The sequence below is a fragment of the Merops nubicus genome, unplaced genomic scaffold (assembly GCF_000691845.1).
Source record: "Merops nubicus isolate BGI_N331 unplaced genomic scaffold, ASM69184v1 scaffold27744, whole genome shotgun sequence".
In the NCBI taxonomy this organism is placed as follows: Eukaryota; Metazoa; Chordata; class Aves; order Coraciiformes; family Meropidae; genus Merops; species Merops nubicus.
Genome location: NW_008604145.1, coordinates 1 through 27,132, shown reverse-complemented (window position 1 = coordinate 27,132; position 27,132 = coordinate 1). Strand labels below are relative to the sequence as shown.

Here is a 27,132-nt window from a genome sequence, read left to right as displayed (position 1 = left end):
TAAAGGTCCAACACCATTAAAGCAAAAGGATTTGGCTGGAAGAATGTATAGATGAAATATTTTTAGAAAGCCACTGCTACTCTTCAGAAAAAGGAACCCCACCTCCATAACCCTTTCACAGAAATAATAATTTTTAAAATAATTTCCCTTCTCTTGGAATGTCTCCTTCTAAATGCCTGGGATTCAGGCTATTGGACTGCAGTCCCACAGCTTCTAATACCCAACTGGCACAACTGTTTTCCAGCTGAGGTTCTGAAAGTGGATCAAGCATGGGCTCATCAAGCCCTTCCTGGTCAGAATAAATGTCCAGTGAGTAGGAAACGTGCAGTGTGTATTCAGCTAAAGGCATTGAACCTCAACCACATAGTCTACAACAATGGTAAGAGCAACTGCCTGGGTAAACACTATGTATATAACTATGAATACAGCCCTTAGGCATCCTATTTTAGGTTACTATTAGGGCAGCAACTACCCTGAATATGGAAGTGCTTCTCTCAGAAAGTAGTGATGAACTTTTAAAGAAAGGACACGCTGAGAGGACTGGCATAAAGCAGAGCTTGGAAGCTGAGTGCTGTTCATGTTCAGGTAATCCCAGAGGGAGGCAGTGGCCATACAATCCTCACTAGTGCTCCAGGCTACCTGCTTCCCTCTTCAGGGGCCACAGGGGGAGGGAAACAGAGATGGACAGATACATGTTAAAGAAGGAAGTGTTGAACCAAAATCTCCAGAGGGGAGACACCATTAGACTGTACTGCCAAAATTATGACATCTGCACTCACTGATTTCACAGAATCACAGAAGGTTCAGATCAGAGTGCATCTCTAAAGATCACCTAGCCCAGTCACCCTGCCATGGGCATGGACATCTTCCACTAGACCAGGCTGCTGAAAGGCCCATCCAACCTGACACTTGAACACTTCCAGGGATGAAGCATCCACAGCTTCTCTGGGCAACCTGTTCCCATATCTCACCATCCTCATAATCAAAATTTTCTTCTTATATCCAATCTAAGTCTGGCTTCATTCAGTTTAAAATCATTGCCACTTGTCTCTACAGTCCTTATTAAAAAGTCTTTCTGCATCTTTCTTTATATATAGAAAGGCTGCAATAAGTTCTGCCCATAGCTTTGCCTTCTCCAGGCTGAACAACTCCAACTCTCTCAGCCTCTCTTCACAGAATAGGTGTTCCAGCCCTCTGACCATCCTATGGCTCTCCTCTGGACCCATTCTGACATGGTGGCCCATGCCTTTCTTGCACTGGGGACTCTGGGGCTGGATGCAGGAGGCCTGTGCAGAGTATCAAGTGTTTCCTAGTCCCAGACCAGTGTCACAGACTGACATTTCATGTTCACTTCTCTGTCTTTTGTTTCTTGCCATTAAAAGAAAGGACACCAATGCTTAATTCTGTTTTGCAGAACTACTAGAAAATTTTAAAGGTAGAGTGCTAGATACTGTCTACTGATTTTGGGCTACTGCACTGCTGCTAATTGCTGCTTTTATGGGACCTGCTTTAAGTCCACATAGTCTTCCAGTCCATGATCAAAGGGAACAATATCATGGGCCACAGAATTTCCTGAATTCCTTTGACTATGAGTATCTCAAGAAAAAGAGCTGGTCTTGGCTTCAAAATTGCTGGTGATAGGCTACTAACTGACCACAGTCCTTGAGGATTATGACAGTGTTGCAGTTTTGCACCTTATCCCTATTTTGAATTGATATACTTGAAAATTCCCCACGCTGTATTATTAAAGCTTTATCTGATATAATGAGCCGTATTGTGTCCATTTATTTATTCCAAGGTGATTCTTAGTCATAGTTCACAGTCATAGACTTTTTCCAGGTAAGAGATAGGTCTCTCCCTAGGCTACCTTGCCCATTTTGCAATTGTTTTTACAACTCTTTTTAACTTTCTTTGAATAAACAACATCTTCTTGTTTATACTGGGACCATACAAAAGCTGTGGTGTAGCATTGCTGTGAATTGCTTTAGAGTTCCTAGAAGCAGATTAAAAATGCCAGACAAAAGCTGAAGTGCTGAACTAGTATAAATTCCCCTCACCCTCTCCATTCAGACTTTTTCAGAATGTTTTGCTGGTTGACTCTGAGAAGGCAGGTTTCCTGTCAGATCATATATCACCCCTCTGCTTCGCCAGGACTTAATGCTATATCAGGAATCATCTGTTCTCCCATAGCTGGCATAAGGCCAAATGAAAGCATAAAGGCTCCATACATTCCCTTGTGTACTCTGGCTAATTCAACAGAAAAGTGATTGTATGTCCCTGAGTGATATGGATCAGATTTATACAGCAAGATGATTTAACAGCATATGTCTATACCATTAATGTGCATGAAACCACAGCCACGGTGTTCCACTATTAGTTGCATTGGCTCCAAATAACAGAAGTGATATAACATCCTCCTTACACATTCCAAGGTCATGCCAGCCCTTTTGGTAACCCTGCTAACTGGCAGCTCATGCTCTGTTAACTACACAACATGACCCACAGATTCTTTTCAGTCGATGGTTTCTCCAGCAGAGTGTATTTCTCCAGGTTTTGTTCCCAGACACAGAGCTTTACAGCTGGGCTTTGTGAAAGGCATGATGTTTGCCTGTTCCCATGTTACTACATGATCCATATTGCAATGGGGGGGATGTCTCACTTTCCTGAGACTTAAAGCTAAATGTTTTACCAGTGTTGGCTATCTACACATCCTCTCTAGTCAATAAGGGAAGTCCTACCTTAAGAGTGAATGAATCTTTCTCTGGAGGTCCTATTTTTAATACCTAGCTCTGATCTTTGTGTCAGATGAAAACCTGAAAATAGTTTTACATTTTTCCTAATTATCTGATAAAACTATTTCAAACCAAAGCCAACAGACAAGTAAAGGAATCCCAAAGGTCAGTTTATATCACAGTAGCTGCCCCTGCAACAATGTCAATGAGCTTCCTGTTGGCTACCTAACATTTGCCATGCATTGAGGACAAAAAAAAACATTTGTGCCCCTACAGTAGCCTTTCCTAAGGAAAAGGACCTGGGGGTGCTGGCTGACAGTCAGCTGAATATGAGCCAGCAGTGGCCAAGGTGGCTGAGAAGGCAAACATCATCCTGGCCTGGATCAGAAACAGTGTGGCCAGCAGGACCAGGGGAGTGACTGATTCCCTGCACTTGGCAACAGTGAGGCCACACTTCAAATACTGTGTGCAGTTTTGGGCCTCTCACTACCAGAAGGATATTGAGGTGCTGGAGTATGTCCAAAGAAGAGCAATGAAGCTGGTGAAGGGTTTAGAGCACAAGTCTTACGAGGAGTGGCTGAGGGAACTGGGGTTGTTTAGCCTGGAGAAAAGAAGGCTGAGGGGAGACATTATCACTCTCTAAAACTACTTGGAAGGAGGTTGTAGAGAGGTTGGGTCAGTCTGTTCTTCCATGTACCAAGAGATAGGACAAGTGGAAATGGACCCAAGTTGCACTAGGGAAGGTTTAGATTACATATTAGTAAGAATTTCTTCACATAAAGGGTTGTCAAGCAGCGGAACAGGCTGCCCAGTGAAGTGGCTGAGTCTCTACCCCTGGAGGTATTTAAAAGATGTATAGATGTGATGTCTAGGGACATGGTTTAGTGGTGACCTGGCAGTGCAGGGTTAATGGCTGGACTGCAGAATCTTAAAGTTCTCTTCCAACCAGAAAGTTTCTATGATTCTATGTTCACAAGCAAGTAAATTCAGCTTCTAGCACCATCGCTACAAGGCCAACAACATCAATTTGGGAATCAAACTAAAAAGGAAGCCTGAGGAAGGTCACACTGGGGTGGTACCTGCTGGAATCGGATATCCAGATCAAAGGTGATGGGCTCCCTAGGATTGCAGATCACTGGCAGGCTGTACTCCTGATGAGGAGCCGTGGTGCAAGCTATCAGCTTCACCATGTACATCCCAGAATAGTCCCGAACCTGGAGAGACAGAGAGAGAGACAGAGAGAGAGGTGTTCCACCCACAGCTTAACTAAGAGGCTGGGGCACAGAAGGCAGGGTGAGGATTTTACCGCAAAGTCCGAGACGAAGCTCCACTGCTGCACTGGCTGGTTGTAGGTGGGCTCGCTTCGCACCAGGCTCAGGCTAAATGTCAGCCCTGGGTGATCAGCTGACATGACCATGGAAGTTAGAGATGAAGCTAGAAACACACCAAGAGACAGATTCAACACCTTCAGTGTTCCACTGCAAACTCCCAGCCCCTGTAAAACATCGCCACTAATTCGGGAACCATAACGCTCCGCTGATGTTAACACCTTTACAGGGCACAGGGTTTTATTAACTGAAACTGAAAAAATCCATCCCAGTCCACACAGCTGGGCCCCCTGGGTTCTTGTTCAACAATTCTGGTTGTGGCTTTTGGGCTACACAATCAGAAATGTATGGAGATTAAATTTAACAGACAGGCAAAACAGTGAGAGTGGAATGGCAAAGATCTATAATCCCTCCCCTTTTAAACTTGGAATGTCAGCCCAGGGAACACAAAATAATTTGTCTCAGCCTTGTAACTTTTTCAGCTCTGCCTTATAGGCAAAACTTAACGTGCTGGAGACAGCTGTCTTCTAGAAAAAGCAGAAGCACTAATAGAAGAGTTTTATAGGTTAATACAATTGAATAAAGCTCAGAGATTTCTTAAAATGATTTTTTTCCCCTTCTCATTATTGTTCTGCAGATTTAATTTAGTTAGATAATCTTTCCCATGGCCGGCATTCATGCTCAGATTGATGTCTGTAGGCAGAGCCTTACACCTGTGATTATTCTGCATAAAGGCAGTGGGGTTTAAACAGATTAAATTGCAGCATCAGGTCCTCAGCAATGAGTAATTGAATGGCAGTGAGAATATTTTGTTAACAGAGCGATACAATGGTTATAGAAGACCTTTTCTTACTCTCTGAGAAAAGGTCTAAATAACCTAGAAAGGCTTTAAATTAGAAATTTTCTTGCTAAGTTCCTAGAGCAACGTAAGTAAATAGCTAATCATAGCTTTTGGATTAAAAACATATTTATAGATCACTAATGGACAGAATAGCCTAGATCTTCATCTTTTATAAATCAGGCTTAATGTGGAACTAGCTGTTTTACATCAGATTCATGCATATTTCCTTAAGTTTTGCAATCTGAATAATAAAGTCATCCGTGACAAGCAGGAAATCCCAAGTAGTGGAAAAATCCTTACCTGAAGAGCATGGTGCATAAAAAATTCAAGTCTCAGTAGCAGAAATAAGAAAAACAAACAGTATAAATTTTGTGAAGGGTGTTTTTAGAGTACCAGTGAAGTGCAGGTTAAACTTACCAGGATGGGACATGACAAACAGGCCATGAAACCTGGATTCAGTCTTGAAGTTGACAACCAAGCGTCCCTCGTCACTAATCCGCATGCTGGTTGGGTACAGGGAACCTGCCAGCAGAAGCCAGTTCACAAGGGTTAGTCCATTTGCAGGTGCCAAATGAACCCCACTTCTATGAAACACCAGCCCCACGCTTTCATTTCCTCTTGTCATGTCAGTTGTTTGGGAAGGGGCTTGCCAGGACCATTGGGATTGACTCAAGATCTGACTCAAACAAGAATTTACACAGTGGGGTCTAGAGTTTTCAAAATGCTTCAGCTTTCTAAAGCACACACAGGAATTTCCTGCAAAATCAAGGCTTTATAAGTTATCGTGGAGCTATGGAGCTGCTCAAGTAGGCTGAGGAAAGTCCACAGCACAGTCTGTGCTTGTGTTCAGGCAACAGCATGGTCAGCTGCCAGGAGGTTCTATAGACAGAAGGATATTTTTGTTTTCACCAGATATTCAAGCTGACTCCTACCAACGAAAGCTGCTTCAGAGACATCTCTCTTGAACGACTAACCACACCCTTTCTAATGCACCCCAGGATGCCATTGGCCTTCTTGGTCAACAAGCATGGTCAACTGCCAGGAGTTTCTATAGACAGAAGGCTATTTTTGTTTTCATCAGATATTCAAACTGACTCCTACCAATGAAAGTTGCTCCAGAGACATTCTTTATTAGTGCCTCCCCATCTGTTGTCCCAAGGCAGCACCTGCCAGCATTTAGTTGTAGCAGTTGGTTGTGGTTTCCCTGGCAATCTGTTTGAGGGTACCTGAATCTGTGAAATGCATTCAGACAGACTTTGGACTTCTGGCAATTTCTGGCATAAATCTGGCCCAAAACATGGGCCTAATGTTTCCTAATTTCAAGTTAGAAGGTTTTGTTTATACATCAGAAGTGGTTTATTGTTGTAACTTGCAGCCAAGTCCCTTTTTCTCTAGTTCTGCCAAGCTTCAGAGTTCAGGTGTTTCCTCCAGCACTCCCTTGCAGAGAGCTAGTGAAGAGCCAGCGTTCTGCTTGCCAGCAGCAAGGAGGAAACAGGAATGTTCCTCCATCAACATGCTGGAAAAATAACACACCAATCTGAACGTATAGCACCCATACAAAATCACCTGTACCAATCATGCTTATGGGTACACCAGAAGTGTATGTATATGTATGAATTATGGCTTTAGAAGACCTTGATTGCTTTACTTTTTAAAATAAAATTTATGAGGAATGATTATCTATACCCAGAAGTATGGAAATAAACTGGAAACTAGGAAACTCCTCCCTGCCCAGAAAAACAGCTGCTCGTTGTGCAAGGCTGTGCAGTGAGTTAAAAATCAGAGTGGGACATGCTGGGGGTCTATCATCTTTATCATGGTTTGTGCTGGCAGTTTTCAAAGGGAGCTGCCAATGTTCAGCATCTCCAGAGACTTGGCCATCAGCTTCTTAAACAGAGAAAAAAAAATGAAAAGCATCCAAAGAGGAAAATGGTAGCACAGATGCACCATGTAAGTGCTGAGACTGAGGATTAGATCTGGTTGTTATGTGGTGACAAGTAGATCATCTGATTTGTGGCATGTGGCTTATTCTTTAGGTATGGCATGACATGTGCTTCATTCTTCATGCAGCATAGAGGTTTAACTATATATTTTAATCTTTCAGATGTCTGTATGTCACTATTTTGAAAAAACAAATTATCTTTTTGCAAAGATAAATTCTGTGATGATAGTTTGATTTATTGACTAATGTCACTAATTTTTTTTACAGTATCTGTCACATTTAAAGAGTGTTTCACAGGTTATTACTGTAACACAAAGGACAGGATGTTATACCTATTATATATTTATCTATTCCATTATATATTTATCTATTTTTTAAATGTTTCACAATTAATGTTTTCAAAATAGCAAAAGTTTCTGAAACAGTACATTCTTGGCCAGAAAAAAAAAGGCATTACAGAAAAATATCCATTTTTTTTTCATTAAACATCTTGTGTGGAAACAGAATATGAATAAATAGTGAAGCTTTCAGGTTTGGAGTGGAAATAAATGTGTTAATTTTTGTATGTGTACTTCATACACAACAAGACAATTATGTTTCTTTGCAGTAAAAGAATGGATGCCAGCTTTACACAGTTCTCACACACATCCCAGCAGGGAAGTGTAAGTGCTAAGAAAGGACAGATTTCTTGTACAGATAATAAATTATACACAATTAGTGTTTTTTTTTTATATTAGAATTAATGGAAAATCATCCTACCGTGTGAAAATTACTCTCAGTAACAGCACACGAGTTTGATGGAAGGAAACCCAGCACCCACCTTGTAGCTCTGCCTCGGGGGGGCTGCCGATGCCATCCTTCCACAGGATGGCAGTGTCATACACGAAGGTCAGCCGCAGCTCTGACTGCAGGTCGAAATGCTGCCAGCCTCCTGTGCCCACCGGGGAGTGGAACACGTAGGAGACGTACAGGGGCACTCTCAGCGTCACATAGGACTGCACTAGGTTGAGAACCTATCAAAAAAGATAGTTATTGGCTTAGGTTGCAGGTAAATCCAAATGAAAGAGAAAGAGAAGATGGAACTGGGAATAAATATTGTGACCGAATCGAATTCTCTCGTTTGGCAAATGAAAAATGAAGTGCAAAATGTCACATTTCAATGGCTTTCAGCTAAACTTAAATCCCTTCAGGCTCCATTATTTTTTTTCTATTTCAAGCTGAGTAGGTGTTCTGATAAAACACAAACCCCTCCATTTTGACTCAGTGGTTTTATTTAGATTTTTAAAGCACATCAACAACATGGCTACAAATGAAGGCTTTAGAAGTTTTTCAAATACCCTTTTGTATTTGCTCGATCCTTGTGCCTTAACCAACTCTTTTGCTCACCTTCTTATGTTACTATCCTCTAAGAAGCTCTTCTGGAAGACCCTGAATTTGCTCAGACACAACTGCAAGACTGAGTCCTTGGACTGTACTTGTTACTCTCTGGGAGTGTTCCTTCTGTGCGTGGAGAGTAGCTAACATACTGCATGCAAACACACACATCGTGCTGTTTATCACTGTCTGGATGGACCAAAAATTGATACAGATTTAAAAATAGACCCTTTATGCATATATTGTACAAAAAGTAGCACTGGTTTTAATTAATATCAGTCAGAATTTATGTTTTATATATATATTGATGAAAAAAAAGGCAAGAACAGTGTCAGTAAACTGTTGTCTCTTAAGACAGCTCTTACATGATACATGGATCCAAATCTTTTGTAAGAGACTTCGCATTTATGTTTAGTTAAAAATAATTTTTCATTCACATCTCTGAGTAGAAATGCACAATCCAGGTCCCTTTAGAACAGTCTGGAGTTTCTTAGAAATACATGGGAGAAAAAGCACTGAGATCATCTCTCAGTGGGAAACTTTCCAAAGGCATGAATGGTTTTGAACTTTCTTTTCCTTCTAATAGTAATTCCATAAGTAAATTTGTACATCTGAACATTTCCCTGGAGTGATTACCTTAGAAGCTCCTAAAGAGTGTTTTGCACTATTAAAAAAAAAACCAACAGTCAAAGAACTTCCCAGGCTGTGTAAAAATCAAACTGTTCCTGGGTTCTCCCAGTGGCAGGGCAGGGGGCTGAATGTCCATTACCTTACAGCTGATTTACATTTCCAAATGACTTTTAGTAATACCATGAAACCACTCATTTACTGCCTGCACTGACTAAATACTCTTAGCTAATTAAGGAGTTCATTATGTCAAATGTTCATAGTTGCCACAACTCACTTTCACAAGTGACAGAGTTTTTGCTACCAAACCCCTTTCCACTTATGTCATTTGCATTGTTCCATAGATTGTTCTAGCATTTAGACATTCCAGACAGTCTGGAAACACAGAGTGTCATGCAGTAAAGCAGCCTGGTAGATAATATGAGATTTTATTTTATTTATTTTTTATATTAATGCATCTTTGTTGGGTTTACATAAACATAATTGAGAATTTCTATTTGGAATAAAAAGGATTTTCTTCTCTATGTGTATTGGATGACATCAAACTTAAGACAAAAATATTATTGTTTAGTCCTATTTAAGTTGCAATTTTATCTTTAGGATACTGGCATGGATATCTGAGCAATTATTTCAGACATGGAGTTGCTAAATTGTTCCACATAACAACAGATAATCTCTTCTATCTAAAAAAATACAGCTAAGAGGCAATGCCACATCACATCATGGTTTGCCTTCAGTTCAGGAGTCATCTCAAACATTTGTCATTTCCTGGGACTATAATAAATGTGTTACTACTGAAAAGTCATCCTGGACAAACTCTGTTGGCTTCTCTCTGTGGGTTTTTACTCTTCATCTGCATGTTGCATAGTAAGAACTAGACACTGAAGTCAAAGATCTGAAATTCAGTCTGCTTATGAGGAAGACAAAGATACATGGAAGATTTAATATATGTCCATTATCCTCTTGAAAAGCAGCATGCATAATGCTTAATGATAAAGTAGAAGAGGACTGGAATTATCACACAGGGAGACTTTAATGACCTTGAGGACCAGAATAATACAAGTGAGATGAAACCTTATAGCATAAAGTATAAGGTAATAGAAACTACTGACAGGGATTTCTGGTAGAAATGAAAGACATTGGTTAGAAAGAATAGAGGGGAAAATATTTTGGTATGTGAGTTGATCACATCATAACTATGACCTTCCCACCCTCTCTATGTGATATGATCCTAAGATAAACTGAGGAATGGGGGGGAAATTAGAAGCATGCATGCCATTACACAGAGCAGTAGTGAGAGCTATCTGGAATAGCTTTGATCATCCGTGCTTGAAAAAGCCTAATTTGCATTCTAGACTGCAGAAAAGAAATCAAACTAATCACAGGAATGGCAAACCTATCTGATGAGAATAGACTAAAATAGCCAGGCTGCTTAGCCTAGTACAACAAAGGCTGAGAGGGAACGAGAATTCTGTCTGTACATGTCAGGAGATGAACAGTGGAAAAGGGCCACTGAAGATGAAAGATGGTGCTGACTTGGGAACAGATGATGTTCATGGCAAATTCTGGAAGTCAGAAGAATTTCTAGCCCTCAGTGTGGTGGCATTCAACAAGAATAGTGAGGCCATGCAATCCTATTGGGTTTTAGATTTTTACTAGTGTTGGAACCACATTATGTAGAGAGTTAAGGGAGAGGCCTGGACAGAGTGATCCACAAAACCCTTTCTGGCTCAGTATCTTATGCCATCTCAAGTGAAAAAAAAACAAAACCCCCCAAAAAAAAACTTCTTTCAGAGCTTTTCTTGAATTTCAAGTACAAGATATCATCGTCTCTTCACATACGCTGTACTTAAAGCAATCCATCAATGGTGCTTGTAAGCCAAATTTTAGGGGTTTCATGTCTCCATTCAATGGGAACAGTGTTAGTGAGCTCAAGTCATCTGGATGGGTTGGAGATCGAGCAGTAGGATCCCTTCTGGAGCACTTCTGCTGAAACACCACTCCTTTGTCATACATTATCACTGCTCTGTGGGAAAACATGAAACCATGAGGCCAAAGAATTGGCTCCATTTCTAGGGCCCTAGAATTTAGGTGGTTATTCCCTTTTAAGCAAAACCCAGAAGAGATCTCTGGGTAGCAAGGCTGCTTGCTCCAGCCTGGGAATTTATTCATCTGCTTACGACTGTCTATGTGCTTCCATCAGTACAGCTGCCCTTGCCTGTGATACATGGCCTAGAGAGAGGAGGGAGATCTTGCTAAACCAGCCAATTGAGTTTTTGTGCACACAAACCCTTCTTCAGGCACTCATGGATCTGCAGGTGTGGAGGAAAACCTACAATACTCATAGCCAGAGAATTACTGAATAAATAGTTGTCTCTCTCCTAGCAGAAAGCTAAAACGTACAAGACCCTCTCATTTCTTCATAAAGGAAAATGCCACAAGGGGAAAAGTACTTTTCAGTAGGCAGCAAAGAAAAATCTCAAGATATGCTATATGATTCTTGATATAATAAAAATGAAATGAGGAAAAGAGGAAATCAACTGCAGAGGAAAACTGTTTCAGAGTAAGGGACCAGACCCCCCCCAACAAATCAATCGATGGAATGTGTTCCACAGATGGAGGGGTCTCACTTCTCCAGCCCTCTGAATAATGCTGTTCAGGCAAACATGAGAAAACATTCTTTCCATTGACTTATCTTTATTTCCCAGCACTGCCTGCAAAGCTTATTGAAAATAGCCAGCTGTTCATCTTTTATCTCAATGTGACACTGATGAAACCAAAAGGGTAACTTAAAGCTGTGTAAGTGTAGGGTCAGCTTAACTGCTGTGGAGAGACAGAACAGGTGCATTTATCTATCTATGCATCCTATGCACAGGGCATTTCAGCAGTTGTACTGACAAATTATATCCATTTACATGAATTTAAACCCCATTTACATTAATTTGGAACAATAAGAAGTAGGTGTGACTTTCAGCCTCGTGGTACTAGGAGAGAAGTACAGACTGCAGCTACACCTCAGTTGAATTGGGGAAATTGCATCTAGCACCCTGTGACAATTGCAGGTCTGGCAAACCTGAGAAGATATTAGAGAAAAAAATTTCCAAGAGGGGAACAGAATCCTACAGACACTATATTAAAAAATGTAGATCACAAATCATGCATCTCAAAATTCATGTGTGTGTGAAAGAAGAACATGATTTATACTGGAGATTGATACAAGAAATAGAATTTCACACATTTTCTGCTCAAGATAGATTATCACAGAGCATAAGGTCTATTATTTAACACTAATAGTTCCCATTTAAGACTCAGCAAATATTAATGGGAGTTTCTAAAGGTGTTCTTCTTTTGTTCCCCTTTCTGATGCAAACTGTCAAACTTCATTAAGTAAAAAAACATAATTAGTTTGAGAATCTGTCGTGTAACAAGTGAGAATATTTACAGCAAAAAAAATATTTTCAGTTAAAGCTTTGGGGCATGGCCTCTGTTCTACATTTATATTGTGTTTTATTTATGTCTTACATTTCCAGAGGGCAGAACTTGGCAGGCTGTGCGTGTGCACTGTTAGTACTGATAAAATCAGAATTAGAAATTAGAAATAGCACAAGTTCATGCTTTATATTGTATATCCTGATGAAACAAACTTTTTGTTAAAATTGGGTTTTTGTCCTCCAAATTACCCTAAGCCTCACTTGCTATGTCTGTGAATTTGTGTCACACAAGCTCAAAAATGTTATCAATTAGTTGTTTGCACAATACCAGTGTGGTGAAGCTGAGATTTGGCCCCAGGAAGGCACGCAGCCAGGTAGGTCTCAGGTGAAATGCAAAGCAGGTTTGTTTAAAGAAGCCTGAATGGAGAGGAGAATGCAATGCAGCCTTGAAATGCCAGCTCCCTGAAAAATGTAACCCCTGACTTTGTTACACAGCTGGGGTATTTACTGTAGAGTTTTTTCTTCACAGTGCTTCATAAATGTGTTTGCAGCTGGAGAAAGAAAGAGGTTTGACAGTGAGCTTCCATGTCAAGGGAATACAAACTGCAGGGTTTTTAAACCTGACTGCTGAACTGAACATAAAAATCTGAAAATAGACATTTATATCTATTTGTATTTTACAGCATCTAGTGAGATTTTCAGAAGAGCTGACTTTTCCCCTTAAAGTATGATTTTGGTAAAACTAGAACTAGTAAAGCTGGAAATAGACTGTTTCTGTGTAATAAAAAACATGCAAGCTGCCTTGTATAAGCTGCAGCAATATATTAGTGATTTTAAAAGCAGTTTTCAGATGGGATTTTCAAACACTCAGTGATGTAGCTTATGTATCATAAATGTGAGCTGAACTCATTGGGAGACATTCTTAGTTTTGGCCACATTTTGTCAGAGAACAAACCAAATTGCTCAGCTGTACTCAATTACCTTTGAGGTATCAATCTATACGTTCACATATTTTAATATATGTTCTTTGCCTTCTTGGTTCTGTCAAAGACTTGCCTAACTAGTTGTTAATAAAATTTTATTTGAATGGTAATTCCCTTCCTTCCCAATGCCAAGTCTGGCACTGGATGGGAAAGCTGGGAAACCAAGGTCCATCTATAAATACTTGGCTTTCACTACAGAAGCCTTCAGATGCCAAACTGGCTGCAGCAAACAGTCATAAGAGTAGGAAATGAGATCAAATGGTACTTCACACTCTATCAAATAAGGCAAACACTTCAATATATACTTTATTAAAGGATAGTCACTTGCTTGGTTTTCACTGTATCATGTTTTAAACTTGGTTTCATGACTGACATTGTCCCAGCCCCTGCATCTTGAGAATGTGAGATGTCTATAGTACTTGACCCTCACAATGTCCCCATGAAGTAGAGTCCAACCTTTATTAATTACCTGAAAATAAACGAAGACAGCCCTCAGGTAGGTGAGTTCTGCATTTTTAAGGCCTATATGTATCCAAAGACAGACATTAATTTTAGACTGTGACTAGAGGTTGTCCAAAAGAAAACCATTGCTGGTAATCATCAAAGCTGACCTTAACTTTAACCAGAACAGAACTCTAATCAAGTGAATTAGCTCAATTTAAAGAGGAGTAGGTCTTTATTTTTAAATATGTTCCTTAGGCTGCACACCTAACCTCACATTTAAAGAAATAAAAGCCTAATTTTTCATATGTGGTGAAAATGGGCAGACCCCAGGAACAAAGCATCAAGCTGTATCCTGAAAGGAGTGCTGCATCTAACTCACACAGGGTTTGCTCATGCACAGCATAATTGAGAAAGAGAATGGGTCACAAGCAAAAGGCCTCAAAGGGAAAAAAAAAAAGAAAACTAAGACCTTCTCTGTATGTACTATGACAGTTCATGAGTTCATGGGAACTGGCTAAGACAGCTGCAGCCTGCAGCAAACACTAGGAGCACTGCCAGAAGAACTACACCAGCTGCAGGTTTCCCACTTCACTTCTTGCTGACTGAAGCTCATCTTCTTCCCCTGCCACAGGAGGAGCTCCCATAAAGTGAAGGTCTACAGCATGCCAGATCTAGCCAGTTGCTTTTGTGAAATCTCTCTGAATCAACAGTGCTATCTTTGTTTGACCATACAGGTATTGGAGAGGTAGAATCAAGGAAGAGGATTCTGAGCATAAAGATCTAGCCAAAATATCTGGTAAATTCAAGCTATTGAATTTGCAGGGGTGGCAGGATGTGGTAAGAGTGTTTTTGTTATTTATCTGTTTTGTTCTGTATAACAGAACTTACGTTTTCTTTGTGTGCTAAAAAAACCTTTGGTGTAACCCATAGCTGCCAGCTTTCCTCTCACAGAGGAGGATTATTAATTGTTCACTGAAGGAGAAAAAACCAACAATGGTAAGAACCACAGAGATAGGGCACTGACTGCCTCCCCTCTCAGCTGGAGGGGGTCATGTGAAGATAAAGACCAAACTTGGAGAAGAATTAAATGGAGGTGGGGGGAACGGGGAGGGCAGTGAAGGGCATACTGGCTGTGGGGCAATGCTCCACTGCTAGAAGTAATTCAGCTTGATATTTCACTTAACACACTGTAACCTTTTAGCCATAACCTATGAGGCTGTTTCAGCTGCAGTTTGATGGCTCTCATAGCTCACGTTCATCCCTCTGCTTTTAAATGAGGGATCTTACCTAAAGTACACAATGGTTCTGGAGCTTAAAGCAAGGACAGCTCTCTTCCTTGGCCATGTTACCATTTATGCATGTCCTCCACAACTGAACATATAGGGTCTTTTAATTTATTCAAATACTGCAATGGTGCTTATTTTCTCCTCTATTTGTATGCATATAGGCATATATAAGTTTATGTAGACATACATTTGTCTAATCCAGCTATACAGCCTTTTCTCTGAAGGACAAAAAAGTATTCAATATGGAAAGGATTAATGCCAAGTCTTCCTTCCTTTTCTCTGTGGGACAAGTGGCTTGCACAGGTCACAGGACTGGAGTTACAGCTGCTTGGCAGCTGTGTGTGTTTATGATTGTGTTGTGTAGAAAATAAGAACATAGGGTTGCATATTGCATGAGCAGAAGAAGGTACTCAAAGGAATGATGAGCTGAAGAAATTAAATTGCTCTAAGAGCAGTGAAGACTGCTGTCACTTTTATCTTGTGGGAATGTGTCAGGAATGTGTCCCCCACACACATGCCTTCCCTTCCCCCCTGACAGGTTCCTAGTTCCAGTGGAATGTACCTGTAGGAGGATCTGATTGTAGCAGAGGGGCAACCCCAAGTGGGTGAAACACCAATGAGCTTCCAGCATCAAGACAGAGACCCTGAACTAGTCTCTGTAACAGACAAATAACCAGAACTGGTGACAGAGCACTAAGATGAAATTATCTCTCAAGGTCTTTGAAGGGCAGAAGCTCTATGTTGTTTTGGTCTTACTCTTTACAGAATATGTCATTTCTAGTTAAAAGGGACAATGTTAGGAAGCCAACCAAAGGCTAAAGAGCCTGGTGCAATTTTTTCTCCAGCAAACTGACAGTATGATTAGCTGTGGACACCCAGAGAGTAAAGCAGACTTTAGGCATATAAGGATAGAAAAAAAAAAAGAAACATCAGCTTATCTGATCAGGTATCTCAATGTCCATTGGTACCAATGCTTTTAGTAGTAAAATAGCTTTCCTGTTGCAGATGTCCATAGGTTTCCTTGGGCAATGACACACTTTTCTCATCTGCTAAAGCCTCTTGCCATTTGGGACTGACAAAGTAATAATTTGTACATATAAGTCTACTGAGGTGTGATAAGCAGGTGGCTCCCTGAGAAAATGAACATCTATTAAAAGGCAGAGTAATTATGGCCATTTCACAGAGTGGCCTCACCCTTTCCACAGTGGCTCAACATGGAGCCAGGAGAGTGAGTTCTTTACCACACAGGTGTCGTGCCGTGGATGGACTCCTCTGAAATGAGGTCCTGAATTTCCAGTCTTTCTTCCAGCCTGTGGGATTATTTCCCAAAGACACTTTCCTCTGTCATAAAGGATTAATCTTCATAGCTACAGTTTTTGTACACCAGAGCCCCAGTGAGATCAGACAGGCTTATGTAGTAATTGTGCAAGGAAGACCTAGGGATTAACTTCACTGTCACTTTGCCAGAAGACATCATGCATCTTTTTGCACATTTTATGGATTTCTAGGAATAATTTTCCAAATGACACATGAAGATCCCTCCAATCTTTTAACTACCCAATCACCTTCAAAGCTCTGTCCTTCAGCCATTCTCCATGGCTAGCTTCTCTTTGCTTCCTGACCCAGGAATTTTCTGTGGGGTAATGTGAGACCACTGTGCTGTTTGCACTGGTGGGTCTTGTTACCCAGTGGGCAAGAGATCAGCAGAGCCAAGCAGCTGGTAGGACACTGCTGTCCATTGTTATCAGCAAAAGGGCTCTTCACAAGCTTTTTAAACTCTTTTTTTAACACACACCATTATAATACTAAATAGCCCAGTACTATCAATGTGCTAAAAGCAAGCCTTTAGAAGGCTTTCATTCTAAAAAAAGGCTCACTATGCAGAAAAAGTTCAAAATAACTGGGAGAAAATCAGGGCACACATCATTAGAACTAAATTACCTGCTTCATTTCAGTTGGGCAAGGTTTTCACATACAGCCTACTAGTATTTACCAGATATTGATAGCTTTAAGAAATAAGCTGGCCTTAGGGGAAGTCTAGTTCTTATATAAGAAAAAAAAAGAACACTTCTCAACTAAACTAATTCTAAACCCTCTTATTTCTAGCAATATAAGGGAAATCTGTTATTTTAAGAACACAGTGCAAAATCAAGTTATAGTTTTGTACCTGTCCATCTGTCCCAATGGTGCCTCCACAATCTGTGAGGAGCTCAGACATGTCATAGTAGCTCACAAACTCCCACAAACAGGCCTCCAGGTTCAGGTTGCGGTAGAAGCGTAAGGTATTGAAACCTCTAATTGTTGGGCTGTATTGGTAGGGAATGGTCTCTCCAATCACATCTGGATTTTTGGTAGCATCAGTTAAGAAGCCATGGTGGGTCTTCACTTCTGTGTAATCCAACAGATTGGAGCATTTGTGGTTGCCAACTCTAGTTCCATCAGGGCTAAGCGTCAGCTCAAAGTTGGAGAGCTCTCTTGTAGAAATAACAGGCAGCATGCCTAAAAAAACCAGCAATTTATAAAACTGTCACTAAATTTCAGTGGTCAGAGCTGCTTAATTTAGCCCAAATTTGTCCAACACTAAGCACCTTATGCAGTGCTTCCATATGTTGTAATTACAGTAATTAATATACTTTAGGATTCAAAGAAAGTCACTATGCGAAGCGTGTAGGAGAATGTTATCCACAATAATTATGTCTTTATGTTATAAAATGCTAAATAAAAAACTTCTACATCTCCAAAATATTTTTCAGTCAGGATTTGGTGTGATTTTTTTCAGAAGCACACATTAATTAAATGGCTTTATATTTTTTTAATGAATAAATTATTCTTTGGCGTATCTCTATGCACTTCAAAAGAGTTTTACAAAGTGTAGGTCCAGCCCAACTTATGTAAACTGTTCAGTTAACCCCAAACCACTTAATATTAACACCAAAATATTGTTGTGTATTAAAACAGTTTCTTATGCATCTTGTTGCAAACTGCACTTGTACATTCATCACATTTTTCTCCGGTCCCATGTGCTAAAAGATTATTATTTTGGGCTGTTTAAAATAACACGACCAATAAACCAGCTCAAATGACAGCTTGTGGTATGAGTCCTTTGAAGGCCACAGCTGATTTTGTCATACCATCGATATGGGGCATTGTGACTGTCAGTTTGATGAGGTTGGTGTAATCAGGATCTTCCGGGCCCGTGTAGCGCAGCTTGGCAGAGAACGGTTCTGCTCCAACTACTCCTGACACACGAGGCTGACAAAGACCTAATGGGAAAAGGAGAAAGCAGTTTTACTTTATGTCCAGAGGAAATAATTTATACTTACCTTCACAGGATTTTTAGAAGCACTTTTTTCCACTGTACAAGTTTCCAATACAAGGATAGTTTTCTTGCATGACAGGTAAATGCTTTTAACAGCGTTTCCCTGAGGTTTGAACAGGAATTTGTGCAAAAGAGGCTTCAAGCAGAAATCATTACTCAGTCAATTGGACCACATTTTCAAAACCAGGGGAAGACACTGTACCTGTTCATTTTCAGTTGCATGTGTCAATCACACTTGCAAAGTCAGTGCCATACAGAGATCCTCAGAGGTGTATGTTTTAATTCCTCCCACCATCCTGAGCACGTACATAGATTTACAGAAGACACCTAATCACTGGTTGCTTTTGGCACTGGATTGGGATATGCCTTCATAGGACAATATATGGTTTTGTGGGTTTGTTTTGTTGTTCTTGTTTTTTGCTTGTTTGTTTGTTTTTCCCTCAAATGCAAGTAAGATGTGCTAAAGAGGCTAAATACAATTTTTTGCAGAGTCTGACCTACTTTTGCTTATTTTGCCTGTGCACTGCAGGTTAAGCACCCTCAAAGTTTAAAATATTCAAGATTTTGCCAGGTTGCTTTAATCATTGAACTTCTTTCAAAACAGCACCTCACAATTCCCTTTATGTTGTACATGATCTTCAGTATTGTTGACTTCCAGCTCAGGTACTGGAAGTACTAGATGCACAACAATTCAGTCCTGGGCCTGAGCTAATTTGTCAAGTGTAATCTGAAGACTGCATTATAACACTAACAAAGCCTGTCTGCTTTACATAACAAAACTAGCTCACCAAGCACACTGTTGTCTGCCTTTAAACAAGCACTACATTGCACCTTGTAGACAACACCCTTAGACAGAGTCCCCTTTAAGGTGTAGGTTTCCTGGTAGCACAAAGGAGACTTGAGCCTACAGTCAAAATGTGGAATAAAGGACAGGGGTAAATAGAAATCCTAGTTGTTAAGCTCCTTAAAGCCCTAACTTAATAGAAAATAAAATGTTCTAGCTGAAATATGTAGTTGGAAAGACCAAGCAAATTAAAATGTTATCACAAATGAACAATCAGGTAATTTATTATCTACTGTAAGATCTTGCAAAACCCAGAAGAGTTAATGTAGCTACAAGAGCAGCACAGATTACACAAAGAATATAAAATGGCTGCAGAAGGGTAATAAAATACAATGGTTTCTAATTTACCTTGATTGCTGATAATTACTCAAAAGTATCTGTGATTTCTACCACAAAATAGTATATGCTGCAGACTGCACTTGTGTGCATGTCAGCTCTTCCTGCTGCTTCATAACGTTATTCAGAACAAGTTTTATGAGAAGAGTTGTCTGGGTGATGGAAGTTGACTTACAGTAACTTCTGGCTAAGAGAATGCAGCATCAGTTCATTATTGATTAGGTATCAGAGAATCAGAGAGTGATAAAGAGACTATCAGAAAAAGAAGAAAGATGAATATTATGAAGACCTCAACCACGAAAAAAATTTCTGTACGCCCTGTTATTGGACACCAGTTGTTTTAGTCCTTACTCAAGGAAGACACTGATTCTCTCTTGATTTGGCCTGACTGCCAAATGAAGCTTTTCTTCTGGCTAGGCATTGATAAGAGTGCTCCCAAGTGGGTTCTGCAGTGTCTAATAGGAAGTGAGATTGTACCACAACGTTACTACAGCTGAATGAAAAATGCACATTATATGCTGTTCTCAAGTTTGCTATGTCAGAGACTATTTAAAGATGAGGGGAACTAGCAAAGATTACAAACATTTTCTTTATACAGTTTTCTGCTGTGTTAAGAAAGTTTTTACCCCACCTCTATGCCCAACAGAAGAAAAGCTCAGATTGTAATGTTGAAACACCTGATCATGTAGTGAGATTTTGCTAGGGTGGAATTTGGGATCCAAAGGAGGTCAGGGGTTTTGTAAAAGGTGATGATGTCTTACCTTCTGATGTGCTGATAGTCACAATGGGGCTCATAAGCTCAAGACCCTCATTCCCATCTGAATTGACAGCACGAGCTGCGCACTGGACACGAGAACCAGCTTGGAAGTAAATGGAGTCAAGTGTAATCATCTTGGAGGAAGTGAAGAAGGTATCAAAGTCCACCTCTTTCATGGGGCTAGTCACACCATCAGGACCAGTGGGTGCACTCACAAGCCACCGGTATTGGGTCAGAGTGTTATTGATGTTCTCACTGGCACATATCGAGCCAGTCTTGTCAAAGTCTTCATATTTAGGATTACAAGCCTGCAGAAGAAAGCAGATGTGTTGAAAGTTATTTGCTTCATGGCAAAGGAATTTTAATTTATCAAGAGTCACAAAATTCAACCACATTGAACTGACAATCCCAGAAAATCTCTGAAGAAATGACCTTACATTGGCAGTGAAGCTTTTAGCACTGTTATGGTAGATTAAAAGGCAGGTCTAATTATGCTTATTGAAATAAAAATATTACTTTAAATGAAGGTTTCTAGGTGAATACCTAACATAGTTATGAAGGCACAAAAACTACACTCTCACACACTACTTTAACTTGAATTTCACCCTTTGAAAATTCTCTAGTTCTGCAAAAATACTTTAAAACAGATAAAGAAAAAAACTCTAATAAAAAATTAAAAACTCTAATAAAAATAAAACCTCTCATATAAAATAAAAGCACTAATTCTGCAAACATACCTTGCATTTCAAGATTCCTTCATTTTTCTCTTTTTTTTTTTTTTATTTATCAGAGCCATTCTACTTATGATTCATTCCCATGCATCAGAAATGGAGTGAGAAACAAACTGAAGGTGCAGATGGACCAAACTCTTTCTCCCTGCTTATCAATATTCATGCAAAGCTTTCAGATGCAAAATTAGTGAAAGAACCCCATAGAACTTTAACAAACTGCACTAATTTTTCTGTCTGTGACACTCACTGAAATCAGTGGCTCATCTATTATTTCCAGTGATTTTCACTCTGCAAATCAAGGCAGGATAACGCAGGAAATAGGAAGGTCACCCAATCATAGATACAGTGTAAGTATCAAATTGTTCTTAGTGTTGAACAAGTGAAACATCTTTCTATGCTTTTTGTTCTCCTGCAAATTGACTTATTATTCAGACAAATTAGATTAGCTCTTAGGACAGATCTAACTTGAACTCATGTTTGACTCACAACAATATGGATTGATACTCAATGCCTAAAATCCACTAAACAAAAGTCATATACTGATTTTTTTTCCCATCTTTCCACAGAGATACTCACTGTGATACAGATGACAGGGTAGCCAGCTATGGGACTGGTTCTGTCTTTGGCTCTAGAAGTATCATCATATATCAAAAGGGATGCAACTTGAGGGACAGAGGGAAAGGTAACATCTGCCATGCTGTTCATTTCTTCAATATAAACAATGGCCTTGGCTGTCTGACAAAGAAAAGGCAGAAACAGTTCTCTGTGAACATTTAAATAAACAAGGGGATTCAAGCTGGATCTTGATCAGAATATGTCTAGCCTTTGAAACGTTGTCCCAAAAGAAGGTCTAAAACCTCAGCTGGATGTGCCACTGAGAAAGGGTTGAGGCACTGAGCCTGGCTACCTGGAGTCAGGCTATGGATGGTGTGATACTGATACTGCTGAAGAATTTGAAGAACATTTTATGCAGAATCAGAAGAATATGCTGTTTAAATTAAAAGTATGTATGATATGATGCTAAGCAACAAGAATATGTGTCCATTTCATTTCACACAGTAAGAACAATATTAACACGATTTTGACAGCAGAAGGTTATATTTCACCTGATTGTTCTTTTTAGAGCACAGAGGTTATATTGTATTGCCAAATAGTTTTTCTAACATGACATCAGTTTTTAGGACTGATTCTATGAGAAGAATGTATCTGGAATGATATTCTGAAGGCTTCAGTCTCTCAGTGTCTTTATGACCCCATAACCATTACTGCCTTGGCAACAAACTGTTTTGGGTAGGTGTTACTGTGTCAGCTGGGATGATACTCTTTGTCTTAAGATACAAACCCAGATGGCATGTATGAACCTTCAGAGTAAAGCTGTGAGTCAGAAAGCAAGGTCTTTTTACCAGATTTGTTGTTGAGGCCTTTGCATGAGTTCATTACCTGTATTTCTGCGACCATGTTCTCATCAGGCTTCAGGTGAACAGTGAAGGCTTCCCTCATCTCCCTCACTCCATCAAAGAGAACTTCAATCTCCACAAAGTGCTGTGTGTCACCCTCCTTAAACTCAATCTCTAAAAACATAAAAATAAAACTGTTGCTCAGAAGAAGCTGTAATTCTAGGCCAGGCCATGAAAGATGGCAGTCAATATTGATTTTTAAATTACAGATGTTCATATATTTAGTTCAATCTAAATGATTCATGCTACAAATAATAATAATAATGAATAGCAGTGGACACACATGGAAATCACCGACATTCCTGTCGTCAAAAGAGGTTTGCAATGATCAAGTTTTAGTCTAATAGGACAAGATTTTGAAAATTCTCTGGGACTAATTATTACATAAATGTTGGTAACATATGTGAATGGCCAAAAGACTAAAGAATTTTAAATAAAAAGTATTGTCAGCTCTTACTCAAACAAAATGCATTTTATTGCAGTGTTATATACTAAAAATAAGGCACAAAGCTACAGTTACATAAAGGAGTACTGTATTTTGAAAAGCATTATCTCTGACAAAACTTTGGAGGTCATGGCAGATTAAAAGTTCTATCTTAGCTGACTGTTCTGGGTTTGCATGGCAAGGTTTTGGTATGGGGAGGCTGCATGGGTAGCTTCTGTGAGAAGATGCCAGAAGCTTCCCCCATGTCTGATAAAGCCAGTGCCATGTGGCTCCAGGAGGGATGTGTCACTGGCCAAGGCTGAGCCCATCAGCAATGGTGGGAGTGCCTCTGGGATAACACATTTAAGAGGAGGGAAAAACCTGCTGCACAACAGCACCTGCACTTGGAAGAAAGAAGGGAGAAAATACGAGAGAAACAACTCTGCAGATGCCAAGATCAGTGAAGGAGGGGGAGGAGGTGCTTCAGGCACTGGAGCAGATTCCCTTGCAGCCTGTGGTGAAGCAGGCTTAGAAGAAGAAAAATTCATAGTGCTACAAACTCTGCTAGTCATTCACTAAACCATGTGGGTGGGCTATTAATGGAAATAAGTTTATCAGCTAAGAAATTTCTCATTCTCTTGCACAACTTCTCATTCATTACTAGTGAGAAGCAGTGGGCAGTGAATTGCAGAGATATAGAAGGAAAGCTTAATTATTCTGAAAGTAGAAAAATAAACAGAAAATAGACAGGAATTCCTACATTGAGCAAAAGCCATTTACAACTACACAGTCACACTCTGAGTAGATACTTCTGCAAAGTAATGTTACTAAGGTGGCACTCACACAATTCTTCCACAGCTACAGATGTTTTCATAGTAGTCATAAATTCTTTTGTAAACATCTCCACTGCTATCTAGCACTTCAAGAGCAATTTGGCTGTTGCAAACCACATGGGATCATGTTCATATTGAATTTGAACAGCAAAATGTATTAAAGGATGTGGTTGCAAAGTATTCTATTCATAAAGTTATTTCATTTTTCAAAGATTACGTTACAGTCATGAACAAAAATGAATAGCAGGATGTGATAATCTTCTGAATGATCCTACCTTCTGACACAGGGTGGTAGTCTTCTCCAGAAGTAGCAGACCCATCCTTCGTATGAACTCTCACAACAGAAACCTTGGAGGTATCTCCCAGACGAAGCACTGGGATTTTCACAACTGCTACTTGTCTTGTGTCCTTCGGTTCACTGACACTAAATTTGGTCTCACCAAACTTTATAATAGCCTCTGTAATGAGAAGAAAAAATGTTTTCAGAGCACACAAATGATCTTCCAAAAGACAGTAACAATAAAATAATTTCTTACTGTCTGCATCATCCCGAATCTTGATGAGCGTCTCGTTTTGTTCGCCAACAGAGGCACCAAAGGAAGAGTCACTTCTTGGAGTGCCAAGAACCAGACGTAGTTCTTCCTCTTCTTCATGGAAAGTGTCATCCATAAGCACCAGCGTGCAAGGCTTCTCAGTTTCACCTGCAATCATTCTGAAGGTAATATCATGCAGAACTTAGGTGTTCTTTGCTCTATTAGAGAACTCCTCTCCACGCTGAAGGAACCACAGGCTGCTTCTGCTGGCCAAGGTATCCACCTTGACACCATGTAAGTTAGTGAGTAATTACAACAGTGAAAGTAAAAGTAACAATCATTGCCTTTCTGTGGAAACTCATTAAAGTGAAATCCCCCATTTTGGAACTTCAGTAAGACAAGTTTCTGTTTGGTATATTCACTTCACATGTATTGTTCCTTTTGTTTTAATTTAGAATAAAATATTCCTCCTCAGTGACCTCTCCCACAGAGTGTATTTAAAAAATAAATACTTGCACAAGGAAGCAGACTATTAGAAACTTTCACTAAAACTAATTTTGCCCTGGAGTTCTGTATTTCAGTTCTCTTTTGATTGGATTGTGTCCAACTGTGTGGCCCTTCACTGATATTATTCCATTTAATTATAATGACTTTAAACTCCTATTGATTCCAAGTGACCATGAATATTGCCTAAAAAATGCTTTGAAGTTGCAAAATGCTCAGTTTGAGCAATCACAAAACAATGTGTCTAGAATCAGTGTATGTTCAGAAGCTCTGGGAAAAAGGCCTTGTCTTAGGCCTTCTACAAGAGCAGCAAAGTTATGAGTGTTGTGCAGTGATTAGGTCCCACTGTCAGACTTAGTGGGCTCATCATCACAAGAATGACCCCTACATCCCTGACAAAAGGAATAGCACAGGCTGTGAGAGAGGTGAGGCCAATTTACAGCATTTTTTCATCACTACACATGCAAATATGACCAAGGCTTTTCAAGATGCAGAATCAGACCAGGATGCTGACTGTCTTAATTTTCTGAAGTTGTTTTTTGCCCATATAGAAAATAAATTATCCATTAGGAAAAGAAAAAGAAATACAAAATATTCATCCTGCTCATTGTTACCTGGGAAATGTGAGAACTGTACTGCAACTGCCACACATTAAACATGCCTGAGAAGCTAATGGAAACAAGACATGATCCTAGACCTGTTTGCTACTGGTCTTGATGGAGAAATGGTAGAGTGATACTCATAAAAAAGAGGAAAGTGACTTCCTAAGAGGCCTAGATCTGGTAGTGCTAACAAGCTGGACCCTCCTGCTTGCACAGAAGCAATGGCAAAAGTATAGAGTACATGACAAGACTAAAAGCTGAGGCCAGCTCTAAAGAAAGACAGACTGAACAACTCACTTTACCAAAGAGCTAGGATATGTGTCTACAGAAGTGTGAAGCTTGTAATTTCTCTGATCAGGGCATACCACAGATTTTGTGCTGATGACAGAACTTTTTTAGGGCTTTTTAAAAAAAACTATGTGTGTGTAAGCGTAAGACTAAAAGACTAAACTGTCTCTGAAATAGGCAATATTCTTTCAAGGTAGTAGCAAATGATTTATTTGTATTTCAGCTCTGATGTGAGATATGAAGTGCCTGATATTGGTGCCTTAGGAAAGCCTCAGTGGGAAAAAAAATTCCAAATGAAATTAGAGACCTAGATGCGATCCCTGTTGAAAGACTTATTACTCATTTCAGTGCAAGTCAAATGTATTTACCAGAAATCTGCTTTACAAAGAGCAGGGCTTCTGAAGTTTCCCTTCTGGCAGTAAGTCTGTGCTTCCACAATTGTGTTACACTGAACCTGGTTTTGGTGCTAAAAAGATCCTGGCACTCAGGCTGAACCTATATGAAGATAAGTCCCTTTGGTTCCTATTGATTATCCCTCTAGGTCAGAAATGAAGCAAAAAGACAACATAATTTCTGTGCATTCTGCCCATTAGGTATGAGAAAAAGCTTGGTTCTCCAGAGGAGTCTTTTTGGCACTACTTTATGAGAAGACACAATTAAAATAAAACAAAACACACAAACAAAGCACAGAAAAACAAAACATGGTGGACTAAAGGCTTCCAAAATAAGATCAAGAGCTTACCAGGAAGGAATGTGATGATGGAACTGTCAGTATTAGGACGTTCTTCAAAGTCCATCATCACCTGAGCTGAACCTTGCCTTGTGTAGCACCTCACAGTGGATGTGTATTGGATGTCCCCACTCCTATGTATCATGGCAGAAATCTGTCCATCATTTTCATTGCCTACATATACAGATTCTTTAAACTGCATCTTAGGCACTGGGCAGAAAAAAGCAGAAAAAGCATGTGTAAACACAATGTAAATGTATAATGGCAAAAGTTTTCATACCTTCCCTGCACTATTTCAGGTTTAGTTAGGTTGTGTTGCATCAGATACATAACTTAAGCAGCCACACAACAAATGAATTGATGCTTCATCTGCAGCTGGAATGTGTAGATTCTCTGGCTTTGGTATGACTCAAAAGAACAGGTTTTATCTGTGTACTTCAGTCATCTACCTCCTGCATAAATGAGAAAAGGTAAAAAAACTATTACTCACAGTCAGACACTGAGTCATTAATGAAGATGGTGGCCTTGCTGGGTTCTCCCAGGGCAGCGTTCATGGGCATCCTCAGCACAAGCTCAAACTTCTCAGTCCCTTCTAACACTGGCTGTCCAAGGTCATCCAGAATGACCACATGAAATGTCTGCATATTGACTCCAGGGGAAAAATCCAAATTTCGACTAATGCCTACATAATCTATTCCAGCTATCAATGGAAAAGAGAAAAAATACCAAATTAATAAGCAGCATTACATGCAACGAAAATCTATCATTAAGCAGTATTGAAGTGAA

General features: G+C 39.8%; 1 protein-coding gene across 1 annotated transcript in view; it reads right to left on the bottom strand.

The window, feature by feature from the left end:
- LOC103771622 (FRAS1-related extracellular matrix protein 2-like) overlaps positions 1-27,046 on the bottom strand; it is a gene marked incomplete at its 5' end in the record, with an annotated part of 32,346 nt that extends 5,300 nt beyond the window's left edge. The window contains 13 exons of the mRNA XM_008938923.1: positions 3,812-3,946; positions 4,039-4,166; positions 5,319-5,423; positions 7,664-7,856; positions 17,156-17,487; positions 18,120-18,251; positions 20,249-20,552; positions 21,552-21,710; positions 22,416-22,546; positions 23,965-24,147; positions 24,226-24,390; positions 26,359-26,556; positions 26,837-27,046. Of these exons, the coding sequence (XP_008937171.1) occupies positions 3,812-3,946; positions 4,039-4,166; positions 5,319-5,423; positions 7,664-7,856; positions 17,156-17,487; positions 18,120-18,251; positions 20,249-20,552; positions 21,552-21,710; positions 22,416-22,546; positions 23,965-24,147; positions 24,226-24,390; positions 26,359-26,556; positions 26,837-27,046 (2,375 nt within the window). The remainder of the gene's footprint in view (positions 1-3,811; positions 3,947-4,038; positions 4,167-5,318; positions 5,424-7,663; positions 7,857-17,155; positions 17,488-18,119; positions 18,252-20,248; positions 20,553-21,551; positions 21,711-22,415; positions 22,547-23,964; positions 24,148-24,225; positions 24,391-26,358; positions 26,557-26,836) is intronic.
- Between the last annotated feature and the right edge of the window lie 86 nt (positions 27,047-27,132).